The sequence below is a fragment of the Schistocerca piceifrons genome, chromosome 5, assembly GCF_021461385.2.
Source record: "Schistocerca piceifrons isolate TAMUIC-IGC-003096 chromosome 5, iqSchPice1.1, whole genome shotgun sequence".
In the NCBI taxonomy this organism is placed as follows: domain Eukaryota; kingdom Metazoa; phylum Arthropoda; class Insecta; order Orthoptera; family Acrididae; genus Schistocerca; species Schistocerca piceifrons.
The window spans coordinates 337,286,393-337,302,513 of NC_060142.1; the positions used below are offsets into that span (position 1 = coordinate 337,286,393).

The window sequence follows — 16,121 nt, forward strand, 5'->3', positions numbered from 1 at the left end:
AAGCAGGAATTTGTAGGGTTCCATGTAGTTGTGGGAATGTGTATATGGGTATTTCAGAAAGAACGGTCAAAAAAATGACAAGAGGAGTACAAGGGCAATTGCAGGTGGAGAGATATTGACAGATTTGCTGTTGTGGAAAGTGCTTTACAGCCAGGAGATCACCACATTAATTTTGATAGGACTAGAGTACTGGCAGCCGCAAGCAGGTACCATCAAAGGCTATACATAGAGGTTACAGAGATTATAATACATCCCACTGATTTCAGTAGGAAGGAGGAGGAGGGCATAAAACCGAATATTGGATCCCAATGTGGCTAGTCTGCCAAAATGAGATGATAGCAATAGTGGACGACAACAATCGACAATGGCCAACCATGTTCGGTATTCAAAATGTGATGTCTCACATTGCTGCATGGAAGTATGTATGAATGGAATTTTGCTGCTGTCAGTGAGTCAGGGTGTGAATTGGAGACAGAGAAGCTACGATCCCCCCTGAAAATGTCCTCTGCACGCTGGGACGAAACATTTGGTTTAAATGTAAAATCCGTTCAACAGTAGCACAATAACTGGAACATTTTATTTATTGTAAAGTTGGTCATGATACATATTGACCACAGAAATTTTTGTTTCTTCCTTTAAGTATGGGCCATGCCCTACAGTTTCTTAGGTTACTGGCAGCTGACTATCTTGTCTCAGCTGTCATTTATACCAATTTGTTTGTCACTGTACGTCATTCCACAGCACGTTTTCTGGTGACATTCATTACAGAGTGCTGCATACACTTATAAATGAAGGAAGGTGTCCATCTTTCCTTTAATACTCACCATGTCAAATTGTGCAATGAATCTTTGAGAAAATAACTTCATAGAGACCACACCCTGCACTATGATATGGGTTAATGTCCCAAATTGGCCCACAACCAAAGACATCAGCACGCAAGTGAGGGTTTTTAAATACATATTCAGCTTTGGCTATTTTAATTATTCATAAAGTACAAAATTTTAGTTTCAGTGTGCAGCCATTTTTAAATGGAACAATGAATATTTCATATCAAATTTTAATTATGTTAAACATTGGAAACTACATGTAGGAATGCCAACAATGTAGGAAAAGGTAGATTGCTAAACAGGCACAGTGTCAGGAAGTGGGGAAAAAATAAAAGAAGGGGAGTGAAAAGGAGAGAGAGACAGGCGGTTGTGTTGACAGAGGGCAGCAAACAAAGAAGGCAGGTGATGAGAAATGGGAGGATATGCTAGGACAGAGGGGGTGGAAATTATTGGGTAGAGGGTGTGAGGACAGTATGTTGCCATAGGTTGAGGCCAGGATAATTATGAGAGTGGAGAATGTTTTGTAACAATAATGCCAGTTCAGAAAAGCTGCTGGAGGGGGGGGGGGGGGGGGGGGGGGGGGGGGGGGGGGGGGGGGGGGGGGGGGGGTGGGGGGGGAAGTGGCTTGATTGGTGAAACTGCCATTGAATTCAAGCATGTTATGCTCAGCTGCATATTTGTGAACAGTTTGACAGTGGCCGTTCATTCCGATGGACAGCTGGTTGGTAGTCATACCAAAATAAAAAGCTGCGCAGTGGTTGCAGCAGAGCTGGTACATGACATGACTGCTTTCACAGGTGGCTCATCCTCTAATGGAGTGGGGTAAACCTATGACAGGACTGGAACAGGAAGTGCTGGATAGGTGGATTGGGTTGGTCTTGCACCTGGGTCTTCCTTGAGGCAAGGGGTTCGGGTTGGGATTGAGAGTGGCATAGGGATGGACTAGGATGTTGTGGAGGTTGGGTGGGTGACGGAACACCATTTTAGGAGAGGTGGGAATGTTCTTGCCTAGGGTGTCCATCATTTCAGGGCATCCCCCCACCCCATAAACTGCTATTCCATCCCTTTCCCTGCCCCCTCCAGGTTGCTGCTGCTATCCCACATGACAGTTGCATTTGGGCCTGAGCTGCCAGAGTTGGCGGTCATGTGTATGTGAGGTGTGCTTGCTTGTGTGTATGAATGGGACCACTGTAGCCAACTTTATACAAAGAATTTATCAGTTTCCTGTCAACCCAGTACTTCTTCATTCTCTCAGATCTCATCCTTCTTTCTTCATCGGAAATCACCATTCCTATTGTCTGTTTGTTGATTCTCATTTGCAGTCTGTTTGTTTGTCTGTGAGTTTCCTGATTTTGTCAGTTTTGTTTCTTAGGTCTTCCAGTGTAATCTGTAGCTCATCCATGTCTTCCTTGATTTCTGTAATCCACTTAATGTTGCACTTACTATTCCTTAGTTTTTCTATTATTCTCCTGATGATCCTGTTCTCTGGTGTTCTGATTAGATGTCCGAAAAGTGAAATGCATTTCTTCCTGATTGTACTCATTCCCAGTTCTATTTCCTTACTGACTGTTTCATTTGTAGCTACTCTCCAGTGTCCATCTTTCTGGTATAATTTGTTGATGCACGTTCTGATGATTCTGCACTCTGTTTTGAATATTTTGTCTATTTGTGCAGTGTTAGCTGTTTTGAAGATGGTAAGTGTCTTTTAATTGTGTCTGCATCTTCTTTATGGTAAGTAGTATTCTATCTTTTCCTGCATTGTTCAGTTACGTTAGACAATCAATATGTATCATGATCACATGGTCCATCTCCAGTGGTTGTATATATAATGCTTGCAGCTTCCTTGCATAAATAAGAGGAAACAGTTGAACATATTCACTGTTAGGTAGCACCTGACGCTGTTGGTGGGAAGAACGTATCCAAATAATAAGCAGGCCAAGGCAACATGTTTAAAAATTTAATACAGAGCATCCTTCCCTCTCAGGATTAGATAATAACTTCTAAGGGGCCCAAAAATCACAAATGCCACCTACTCAAGATGGGGTGGGGGGGGGGGGGGGGTGCAAGTAACTAATAGCTGCAGTCTAATGAACATGTTGTGCAAGCTGTTGTAGAGTAGATTGATTGCCAAGCAGTACTGTGTTGGTTACACTAATCAAAGGGTCTTTTCAAACTTCCATAGTGACTTATAAGGGAGATTTACTAACATCTGATACAAACGGAGACTGCAATTCAACAGGCTTTCGTCTAGTGACAGTACCTTATTGCTGACATTTTTTATTTATATAAGATGTACAACACGAACTGACATCACCATATTGTAGCTTCGGTGTGTGCCTAGGATTTTAGTGTATTCTGATTTTTATCCCAAACTTCCTTGCATTATCTCCTTAGTATATAGTGCAGAACTCTACATTACCAAGAGAATAGCATCCTTAAGTAAGAAATATTGTTTACAATTCTGTCTTGCTGCAGTTAATTGTATTGTAGACACCCGTTATTCTTGCACCAAAGGTCACAATTCCTGTATTTACTACAGCATTAAATCTGTTGTGTCTGTCAAATGTTAACTTTGAATATCCACCTGAAATGCTTAATCATTGACACTCTATTGTAGTTCCCTTTCCTGTCTCATTACAGCAGGAGTTATGTGCTTTTACCATCTCACCACAATCCACCTAGACACAGAACTGTAGAACCATTTCTTCACAGCGGAGTTTTATTGTCTTCAGCATCTTCAGATTGAGCTCTGCTGATAACTTCCAGCGTGGGGGTTCTTCCAAATTAGGAAATCCTTAGTAAGAATTTGTGTACTGTTAGGTTGCACACATAAAATAGTGATCCCACAAACCCCTCACTGGTGTGTCCCCGGCCACAGTTTAGATTGTCTGTTTCAAGGGCCGATAGCTTCTTTTTCCTCCTTCATCTTTGAAAGATTGCTCTTGGTGGTACTCAAATAATGCCAAGGGGTGGAAATAATGCACACTGATAGGACTAAGCAGATGGCTGGACTAGGCATGTGTTCGTGCATACTGAGACATGGAACAACACCCTGTACCAGTAGCTTGCAGTGTCTTAATGACAGAACTGGTAGACATAGCCCAGGGTGTACACTATAAAATCGCCACTATGACCATTGTCTCTGGCTGCGATCCTAGATTTTCCATTGTTTGATTTTGCCAGACACATAAATGGTATTCTGTATGTAACAACCCTATGTACCCTTTACAGGCCTTACACCAGTGCTATCCTCAGTCTCAGGTAGTCGCATCTATCCATGGCATACTCTCAGATCATTACAATATGGAATATTTAGTCACATTTTTTGGATCCTGAAGCTATTATGCAGGCACCACTAACAGTGGAGGCACCAGGATATGACCTAGGAACATTTCAGTGTGTCTGATGGTCAGGCATTACTGGAGCAGAGAATAGACTCTTCCCTTTAACAAGCTGTGGGTAGGTTACGAAATTGCTGTAGTGTGATCTTCTCTCTATGCTTCCCAGAGTGTCAGTTGTCCTATGCTTACTCCCGGTCGCCTGTACTCATTTAACTCCTAACTATATCTTGTGCCATGAAGATCATCCCTAACATAATTATGGTGCCTCAGTGATGGTGAAGCATATTCTCTGTGTAGGTTGGTCTCGTGTATATGCTTTCTGCTGTCCTCACCAAACTCCTACATTTTACCTCTGCATCTCCTCGGTTTGCTTAAAGTACTGGTTATGCTCCAAATTAGTTCTTATTTATTTTTACCCCTTTACCGTTGTGGCAACACGTCAACCTCTGCATGTTACAAAAGATGTAGCGTATTGTTGTTTTGATTACCTGTAGAGCTGCCTGTGATACTGATAGAGGGGTGATGGAGGGAGGGGACAAGAGGACAGGACTGCAAAATCGAGCTCCCATCCGGGTTTTTTTTTTCGCGCTGCCATATTTGCTCTTACTCGCCATCTCCATTGATGCCCCAGAATCTGCTAATGGGTACTCTTTAAGGCAGCCGCACATGCAACTAAAAGCTTGACAAGCATGCATGATGAAGCATTTTGAACATATGTGAACTTCTAACTTAGTTGAATCTTTTGAGGTAATTTGTGAGTTCCTTGTAATATAGCCAGTATGGATAAGACGTTTGCAGGCTAATATTTTGAAACTGGAGTTACAGTCAAATTAACCACCCACGGTTAATGTCTTGCCATTGGCATTGATCGGAAAAATGACTATTACCAGGTTAACAGTAGAACATTTAGCCATGCCTGTCCAATCTGCACCTATCAGTAATTAGCTGACCAGCTTAAGTAACAAAATAATATTTATTGTAAATGTTGCCTCTGAAACATAAGGAGATTTTATTTATTAATGAATAGGCATCTGGCCAGTCTGACTTAAGTCAGTGAACACCACTAAGGAATTGTCTGAATGGGGAAGAAATTGGTACATGTACGGACAGACAAATGATTACTATTTCAGAAAAATTGGGTGATTATTAAAGAGAAAGAGCTCCGCAAATTGAGCAAGCCAATAACATGTTGGACTATTTCTGATCCTTGTGCAAGCAGTTATTTGGCTTGGCATTGATTGCCTGAGTTGTTGGATGCGCTGCTGAGGAATATAGTGCCAAATTCTGCCCAGTTGGTGCGTTAGATCATCAAAAACAAGGTGGTTGGACGGCCCTGCCCATAATGGTGCAGACATTCTCAATTTGGGAGGGGGGGGGGGTGTTTGGGGGGAAGGGGGGGGGGGGACATCTGGTGACCTTACTGGCCAAGGTAGGGCTTGACGAGCATGAAGACAAGCAGTAGAAACTCGCAGTGTGTGGGCAGGCATTATATTGCTGAAGTGGGACTAGAATATTGTTGACATACTGCTGTGCTTTAAGGATGCCACAGACGACAAAAGGAAATGGCAACCCAAACCATCACTCCTGTTTATCAGGCCACAGGTGACAGTCAGGTTGATGGAAAGGAAGATAAAACTTTGATGGCCACTTTGCTGACAAAAAACTGTAGAGAGTATTCAGTCTTTATTACAGATTCTGGTAGATAGATCACATTCCTCAGCAACCTATTGATAGTATATGCAAAATTTTACAGAATAAATTTAATCTGTGTTGAGAAAGAAGACCAGTTATCTGAGTGGGACAGAAGACATCTACATCTACATGACTAATCTGCAATTCTCACTAATACCCTTCAGAGGGTTCATCGAACTACTTTCACATGGTTTCTGTACTGTTTCACTCTCAAACAACAAGTGGGGAAAAACGTACACTTATAATCTCTCTCTGTGAGCTCTGATTCCTCTTATTTTTCTACGGTGATCATGTCTCCCTACATAAGCAGGCATCAGCAAAATATTTTTTATTCAGAAGAGAAAGTTGGAGATTGAAATTTCATTAAAAGATCTTGTCGCATCGAAAAACGCGTTTGTTTTAGTGATTGCCATCCACACTTGCGTATCGCATCTGTGACACTCTCCCGCCTATTTCACAATAGTACCAACCGAGCTGCCCTTCTTTGAACTTTCTTGATGTCCTCTGCTAGCAGAGGACAGACAAATCTAGTGTAGGCAGCCTCCCAAGTGAATTTTTTGCATCTTCTCGGTTTGCCTTCCTCACACTATTACTTATATGACTGTTCTGTACCTGCAGGAGTATGACTGGGATGCAACCTTCCACCACTCTTTGTTTATTAATAATATGAATAAAATCATCAGAGAGTGGAGACAAATGCTGCCCATTTTCATTCAAGCTAACAGAAACGCAAAACTAGATGCTTCGCTTTTTGCAGATGATTTAGCTCTCATACATCTTTGGAGGCTAACCTGCAGCATTCTCTACACGCTTTCCAGATTATATCTGAGAAATACAACACACACACACACACACACACACACACACACACACACACACACACACACAATGGTCTTCTGCACAAAATACCCAGTACAAAGTAAAATCTGTTTGAAAAATAAAATTCTACAAAGAGTGAACACAATCACATATTTAGTTGGTAAAATGTTCTTTTTTGTAGAAGTAGACCTAGCTGGCAGGTACAAACAAACAATTGGAATTGTTAATAATGTATTGAAACTTTTCCTAGCCAAGAAGCACATCAAATATGCCTTCGTAACAGCTGGGGAAGACTTGTGCTGTCCTATTGCAGTGAAGCCTGGACAGTAAAGGCGAAAGATGCTTGTGAAGTGAAATTCTTGTGACTAACAGCTGGTTACAAGTGGCATCAGTGAAAATGGGTTGTAGAAACTTAAATGACAGAACAACTGTAAATGATTCATTCATTTTAAAAGCCCTATATTTTCCATATATTTTCCAAAGTATTACGTGTGCAAATAGGATTGACACACAAATAGAACCGTAAACTCGGACTTTGCATTGTGCGTGCCAAGTGGCGTTAAAGAGTGCTGTGCATTGGCAAGATAGCTACAAGGCAAGAAAATTGTTTTTGTCTGTTGAATATGCAAGATGTTTGTCTGTTACGACGTACAGCATACATTCAGAAGAAATCGTGTGGAAGATTTGGTGATGGCAGTTAAAAGTCAGATTGTACTATGTGCAGCTCGTGCAACAATTAAAATTGAAATATATGGCCAGCAGCTTAAATTTTGTGTCACAATGCAGGAAGCACATGAGGATGAACATATAGCATCCAAGCTGCTACTCAGTGATGAAACAGCCTTCCATTTAACTGGAAAGCTTAATCGCCATAATATGAGAGTTAGGGGCACTAAACATCCTCATGAAATTGCAGTGCATTAACAAGATTTGCCAAATGTTAATGTTTCCTATGCAGTGTCACGGACGAAACTGTAGGGGCCATTTTTCTTCCATGAGCAAACCTGTGGAGAGTACCTCTTACCTTGATATGTTTCAGTTGCGATTGCTTTCACAACTGACTGCTGATTTAGAGATTTCCATCTTCCAGCAAAATTGGGTGCACCCTCATTTTGAACATCAATCTTAATCGCTCCCCAGGTAATGAGCCTCCACATTGCTGGATTGGGAATAGTGGTGAAGATGACATGGCTTTTTCTTCTTCAATCTAACAACCCCCGTCCCCTTTTTCTCCTACAAGGGGATTTCAGTGTGCACAATGTCCTGTGGGAGAGTACCACAGCCTGACTGATAAACTTCTTTCCAATATTGATCTGTCTTTTCTCAGTTATGGTACCCCTACCCACTTTTGTGCTGCCAATGCACCATTTTGGCTATCGATCTTATGATCTCGTTCCCTCAGTCTCATGGTTTTGCTACAGTGTTCAGTTTATCATCATCTTAATGAGAGTGATCACTTTGTTGTCACCACCTGATAGACCAATTGCCACATTGGACTCTGAAGGGCACACTGATTGTTGTATATCTCTGCTGTCACCCTCATCCCTCTCCATCAGATTGTATCAATGAAGTTGTTAGACACATCTCTGATCTGATCACTTACGGCATGGGAACTGCCAGCCCCTTTTCTACTATCTGTCTTTCTGTAGGCCCGCTCCACTGGGGGTCGGTACCATGGTAGGCCAAAAATATAGTAATAGCTACTTAAGAATGTTGAAATGAGTGGAAAAATCTGAAGTGATATCTTTCACAGATTGTCCTCACCGCTTTTAAGCGGCACCATGCAAAGGTGCCACTTGCCTTTTTCTCATATGATGTCCTACAAACCCTGGATGGAGGCCAGAATGTAGTCCATATTTCTAGATTTCCAGCAACTGTTTGACGTGGTGCCCCACTGAAGACTGTTGACGAAGGTCAGAGTATATGGTTTAGGGTCCCAGATATGTGAATAGCTCAGAGACTTTTTAAGTAATAGAATCCATTTAAGTTGTCCTTAATAGCAAACGTTCATCAGAGACATGAGTATCATCAGGAGTGCCCCAGGGAAGTGTGATGGTACCTATCCTACTCTCTATATACGTAAATAATCAGACGGATAGGGTGAGCAGCAATTTATGGCTGTTTACTAATGATGCAGTGGTGTATGGGACATTGTCGTTGTTGAATGGCCGTAAGGTTATACAAGATGACTTGGAGAGAATTTCTAGCTGGTGTAATGAATGACAGTTTGCTCTTAATGTAGACAAATTTAAGTTAATGTGGATTGGATTAAAGGAGGACATCGAAGCAATTCAGAGGTGTGCTGCTAGATTTGTTACCGGTAGGTTTGATTAGCACTAAAGTATTGTGGATATGCTTCATCAGTTCAAGTGGGAATCTCATGAGGAAAGATAACACTTTATTCACAAGGCAGTATTGCGAAAATTTTGAGATCCGGCATTTGAGACCAACTGTGGAAGGACTCTAGTATTGCCAATGTACATTTCGCTTAAGGACCACGAACATCAGATGCAAGAAATTAGGGTTCGTACAGAGGCTTTTAGACAATCTTTTTCCCCTTGCCATATTTGCAAGTGGAACAGGAAAGGAAGTGACTAGTAGTGGTATGTGGTATGCTCCACTATGCATTGTATGGGGCTTGCATAATATGTACGTAGATGTGGATAGGTTTGCCACCTATTGAAATGTGTTACAATGGAATGCAGGGAGTAGTGCATCTCCTCCGTGGGAACATGTCTCTTCATACTAAGTGCAAGCCAACTGTGGTAGTTCATTGGGTCAAACTCCCTAGTCCACAGGGCAGGCAAAGATAAAACAACTGTTCTGGGTCTCCTCCTTCATGGCGGTGTTTCTACCAGTCCATCAGTTCTTGCTGATCAACAGACCCACTTTGTGACAGCATCAGCATCCACTTATTATCTGGCTACCTTTTGAATGAATAAAAGACAAGTTGAAGACATCCCCTTAACCTTAAACCCATATAGCTGCAAATTATACAGGGAACCTTTAAGTGATTGGAAACTGTTTGAGGGTCTCGACGTGTCGCACAATATACCCCCCTGGGCCTTGCTTAAATTCATAATTGGGTGATCCAGCATCTTAATGCAACTCAGACTTCATCTATTCACACTCTTCATCTGCATTTGCTGGAAGGTGTTTTCCCTTTGTGGCAGAGGGATAGTGTTGTCATCCCAATCCTTAAACCAGGGAAAAACTCAAATGTCTGTTGACATCTGCCGACCAGTTAGTGTCATTAATGTTCTCTGAAAACTGTTTGAAATTGAAAGTGGTAGTCTGATCATTATTCTGAATTCTCAAATCGCAGGGCCTTTTTTTCCCATATGATTGTGGTTTCGTGAAAGGACACTCCACACATCTGAGATCTCTGGTTACCAGAATCAGATTTACTCTCTGCAGTGGAGTGTGTGCTGATTCGAAATTTCCTGACAGATGAAAACTGTGTGCCAGACTGGGACTTGAATCTGGGACTATTCCTTTCTTGGGCAAGTGCTCTACCGACTAAAGTATACAAGTATGACTCACGGCTCTCAAGTTATGTTAGAAACAGCAATCTGTCAAGTTTTTTCTAAGTGCCAACACTATATTGCTCCCTTTTCTGGCCTATATAAGGCATATGACCCCATTTGGCACTATCACATTTTACTTACCTCTTTAGTTGGGGCTTTTGAGACTCCCCACTGGTTTTTATCAGGTTTTACTCCTCGAATTCTTTTGGTTTTGAGTTAGTACGTCGCTAATCTCCCCTATGAGATTTTAAACAGTGGTGTCCCTCAGGACTCCTTGCTGAAGCTTCCACTCCTTGTCATCACCATCAATTGGCTAATGACATCAGTTGGACTAGTGGTTACCCCTGCACTGTATCATGTCAACTTTTGCATTTGATGTAGCTTCTAATCTGTAGCCTTGGTCAAACGCCAACCACAAGGAGCCATTTGAGGGCATCTGCTTGGATCTTTTCTCATTGCTTCCAGTTTTATCCCATGAAAAATTAATCATACGCTTCTCTCATCATACCACAGTTTATTGGACCATGTTACACGGTCCTAATGTTCGGGAATTCTCGTTAGTAAAAACTGATGTAGCTGCCTCACATTTGTCAACTTAATACTACATGAACGTGAAAGTTTAACACCCTTTGCTTCCTCACCCACACTGTTGGAGTGCAGATCGTGCTACCCTACACTATGTTTACTGGGCCCTGGTCTAGTCTTGAGTGGACTGTGGTACCCCTGTACCTTTGCCTCTGAAATTATTAGACTGAGTACATCATGGAGTAAGACTGGTTATTGGCACCTTCTGGACTAGTCCCATGGACAATCTCCTTGCTGAAGCAGCAGCCACATACAATAATTTCCTAGTTATCCACTGATTGTAACCCCCCCACGCCCACCTCCATGCCCACCCCTTTCTCCCCATTCAGGGCGGTTGACCCCCTTACATTCGCCTTCAAGTTTCTGGGTTGTAATGCGCCTACCATCATTTAAATGCACCTATCGTCACTTACAGTGACGAATGTAAAACTATATTATGACAGGATGTGCTTCTACATCCCCCCCCCCCCCCCCCCCACACACACACACACAAAGAATAACGTTTGTTGCCGGGAACATGTAGTGTATTTATGGTGCAGCTGATAACCATTAACGGCACCATACATTTTATTTAAGAGATGACTGTCGACTGTGTTTTAATTTTAGTGACTCGATGAGGAGTCCGCAGGCTATTGATCATTGTTATCCTGTCACCATGTGATATCTGCTACCCAGTCTTCTGTGACCTTAGTTGTACTAACTGCTGAGTTTCCCTTCTCGGAATCCCAGGTCAAGGTATCCTGCGCAATAAACTGGCTGGCTGTTCGGCTAGAAAAGTGATTACTCACCCAGAATTTGCTGTGATGATCCCAGTTGCTTGTGCAGAAATACCTGCTAAGAGATGGAAAATCATCTAATGGGCTACTGCCCCCTGTAATTATCTCCGTGCTGTCAGTGGTATTACAGCTGCATGGCGCTGCTCCTAGTGTTCCTCCAAGAAGGAATTCACCATCCTGTGTCATCTCCATGTCGGTCATATGAGATGAACCAATAGTTTTATTGTATGTAGTGAGCCACAAGCACATTGTGGTTGCAGAGCCTTACAAACAGTAGTTCGCTTACTTGGGTAATGCACTCTCCTGGCTCCCATCACCGAGCATGGTTTGCTGGATTATTGGCCTCCAAAGTTGGTGAACAGTGTACAGACAATTGAAATGGTTCTTAGTTTCCTCTGAGAAAGTGGTTTTTATTCTCTGAGCTAACTTCTTAAACTGCTCTTGGGTTGGGGCTGGGGCTGGGATTGCTTGGGTTAGTGTGTTATCCCATCATATTGGACCCAGGGCACCTCAAGACCCTACCTCCTCAGTCAGTCATCCTCTTTTTAATTACTTTTAACTGTGGTTAGCCTGATTTAGAGCCACATCTGATTTTATTGTTTTAGGTGTGCTCCTTCACATGGCACTCAAATGAAGGCAAGACCTTAATGAATCCTTTACTAGATCTTGATGAAAGACCAGTTGAATGGGGTTTTATGCTTCCTGAGAGAGTGAATTCTATTCCCACTTTTAGTAGTTTGACTGTAGCCGATCAGGAGTGGGGTGGTTGTGTGAAGGACGCCACCTGCTGATTGCTGGGCCATGGGGAACCACTCCATTGCACCCACTCACCTACACACCTAATCATGGCTATCACCTTTTTTTGCTGTTGTCACCTGTACTAGTGTTCTTAAAGTTTACAGCCTTTTTCACTTTCACTATTGCAGACCTAGGACTTTAAGACTTTACTGTTTATTTCCTCCCCCAACCCATCAAATGCAGTGTTAATGTCCCGTCCATAGGACAGTATTGTTATTGTGAATGCAAGATAGTTTAATTTTTTGTGCAGTAGACTGTTTAAAAATACCACAAAGTTTTTTACAAAGATACCCAGCAAATTGATCACACTTGCTTTCGAAAGTCACTGAATTTCACACATAATGCAGAACTTTTCTGATTGTCATTGTTTAGTACTGAGCTGTGCCAGCTGAATCATTGTCATGTTTACTTTTAATCTATGTACATCAAACCAGTGTTCTGAGTTGTTTAAGGTATTGATGGCTCTGTGGTGAATATGTTTTGTGGTTTGTTTCATTGAGTACAAATGTGCCCTCTGCAAATAAAACTGAGTTGGGTGTTGTAATTAGAGGTAAATTGTTTATATAAAATAAACACAGGATTTAGCCTACAGTGAAACCTTGTGGGACTCCCCAGTCTTGAGAGACAATTTCATGTACCTGATGTTACAGACACACCTTACTTTATCTCTGTTAGTTATAAATTAAATCATTTCAAAGCCCTGCTGCTAATTCTGTAGCCATCTTATTTATGGGGCAGTAGGGAATGGTTTACATAGCCAAAAGTCTTTGTAATGTCGCAGAAAAGTCCTGTGATTTTTAGGATGTATCCAACTGTCATAAATTTTCTCGACAAATTGCGTACATTGTACTCTTCCCTTTAACCCACAGTTGGAATAAACAAACACCTTGGCTATTAGTGACTTCTCAAACTTGATAGAGTACAAGATGTCATGTTGATTGTTCTAACTGGACATCTTAGTTCATTGTCCAGCATAACCACATTATTGCCTGTTGGTTGTATCTGTGACTTTTGACTGTAATTGTGTAACTATCACAGTTTTTAATGTTTTGGAATTAGTACTCTATCTTCAAGTCTGATATAAATTATTTTTGTGATTTGTTTGCTTGTTTTCTCTCTCTCTCTCTCTCTCTCTCTCTCTCTCTCTCTCTCTCTCTCTCTCTCTCTCTCTCTCTTCCCCCCCCCCCCCTCCTCCCCGCCACCACCACCAGAACTGCTATGTTTTCTATGCAAAAGAAAATGTGTAGTGTTACTGTATCAGAAAGATTTTAAATTCTGCTTGAGCAGTTATTGACTGACTGTTCATATTTTATAGATATTTCTCAACAGAAACCAAACAAGCTCTATTGCTCACCCTCAATACAAACTATCATACTGATGACATCAAAATCGTAAACGTATGCACTGTGGAAAAAAATATGGAATTTTAGTCATGCAGATATTAAATTTAAAGAATGGAAAGTTCATGGTGGAAAATCAATACTATTATGAAAAGTATGATGAATCATCTTTCCGGTGCTTATATTTTAAACTCAGCTTTGTTATTTTATCACCTTTTTTAACCTGCCCATCTTACATAAAGAAAAATACGAAATGTACTATAAAGCAAAATTACTATTTCATTTTGACAGAAAAGCTAAAAAGTTTATTTCAGATATTAAGTTTTAAGATTTTAAGTGCAACAAACTGAAACATAATTAACAATGCTACAAATAAAGACCTGGAGAATGAGCTGTTGTTAACTTAGGATTCCTTTCCTATATACTGTCTGGTATGAACAGATTTCTTCCCAACCCTGTCCCACTAGGGAGTCTTCCAGTTAGTTTTTTGGTCTTGTGACTTTTTCCTCCTGATCTTGAGGCAATGTTTAAAAGGGACATCTATTCCCCAATACAGTCTCCGCAGGCCCCATTCTGATGCCTTCCCTGCATGTTAGTTAACCCCCTTGATTAACAGAATTGATGTTCCATTTTTATCTTTGTTTGCAAATTGTTTAATGATGTTAGACACATTTCACATACTCTTAAGCAGAATTTTAAGGAGATGGGATTTTGATGTGGTGGCATTTATTGACAGTTTCTCTGTTCCTTTATGAAAAGTCAAGAAGTTTAGAGACCTTCCATTGTGAAACCAGGCAAGGTGGTGCTAAGGTAAGGAATTGGATTCATTTGGGGAGGTGAGCAATTCAGATTCTTATTCAGCTGTCCAGGTTTAGGATTTCTGTGGTTTCCCTCAGTCACTTAAAGGCTAGGCTGATTTTCTTCGCCAGCACTAGCTTGCTTTTAATTTCTAATGACCTCATCACCAGTGGGGTGTTAAACCAAAATCTTCCTTTTCCCCTATATGAGACAAAATGTTGCAGTAAAAAGAGGCAGAGGATTTTCTGACTCAGTTGATATTAAGCAGATTTGTTATAAAAGAATGTGAAATACATTAGTGTCTGTTGGTATATTTTCCTGTTAAACACTGGGAAGTTGGTCAATATTTGGTGTAGGTTATGTGTATTGTAGATAAGAGTCAAATTCCTGTCAAGATATTTCATGTTTTTTCTGTTATTTCCATTCAATCACACACTGGCACAATGCCTTTAACCAAGGCCGTGATTAGCTTAATCTCCTACCTATCTCTAACAAATCGACTGTTTAATTTCTGTTGATACATATACCATAGGAATATTAAATATTAATCATCATTCTATTCTGTTTATTGTATTGGGCTGTTACAGATAAATGTGTGTGTGCAAGTAGGAAGTATTGACAAATTTTTCTAGATTTTTTTCATGCTATGGCAGATGATCAGTGATAAGACTTCAGAATCCTTTTTACCATTTTTAGTCTAATCTGGGTTGGTATCTAAACTTTCTGTTGATGTGCTCATTGCTAAATTTAATTCTGCTGGGCATTTCAAGCCAATAAGTTGTTCATGTTTTCATTGTCTTTTTCATAAGTGAGTGCCAAGTAGTGTACCTAATAATGCTTTTAACCATATCTGCCATTTTCTTCTCATGTAACTCTTTTTGGGGTAGTATCATTCAAAGTGTTAAAAAATTTAGCAAGTGCAGTTTGCTTCATGAAATGTGCATGGAAGAAACGCTCAGCTCTTCTGTTTGAATGTCGTTTGCTAAAGTGGATTCAGTTAGTGACACTGAAATTTTTATTTTTATATAAAATTGTATTAACACTTGTAGCAAGGACCAGATGAATATGTAATTAAATTTTTCAGGAGTCTGGAGAGAAACCTGAGACTATGTCACACAAAGATGCTGCGATGTTTCCTCTTATAGCAAGTGTTGCTCTCTTTGGTTTGTACATCTTCTTCCAGGTTAGTTTACTAGGAATGGTACAGAAAAATTATGTCTTGTCTACTAGAAGTACAGTTTTGATGGATACATTTTTCTGATATGTCAGATGAAGGTGAACTTTGTTTCAGATCTTCTCTAAAGAATACATTAACCTGTTGTTGACGGGTTACTTCTTCTTCCTTGGTGTCCTAGCTTTGTGCCATCTTTTGAGGTAATACATTATTGTTATTGTTAGGTATCTTGTAAAGTAGGCAGTATGTTTGCTTGCTAATGTTTTTGAGTGCAACAGAAGTTAAATATAGGACCCTACCAATGTGTTTATTATCACTGTAATCATGTTCATATGTTGGCTCTTAACTGGATAGATTTCAGCACCAGACCACAGGAAACCTTTGCAAAACTATATATATATACATATAAAATAGGGAAACATTCCACGTGGGAATTTCCTGACG

At 40.7% G+C, this 16,121-nt stretch overlaps 1 protein-coding gene across 1 annotated transcript in view; it reads left to right on the plus strand.

Annotated features, from left to right (window-relative positions):
- LOC124798492 (minor histocompatibility antigen H13) overlaps nucleotides 1-16,121 on the plus strand; it is a 39,475-nt gene that overhangs the window by 6,483 nt on the left and 16,871 nt on the right. Inside the window, exons 2-3 of the mRNA XM_047261929.1 lie at nucleotides 15,588-15,686; nucleotides 15,795-15,877. Coding sequence (XP_047117885.1) covers nucleotides 15,588-15,686; nucleotides 15,795-15,877 — 182 coding nt within the window. The remainder of the gene's footprint in view (nucleotides 1-15,587; nucleotides 15,687-15,794; nucleotides 15,878-16,121) is intronic.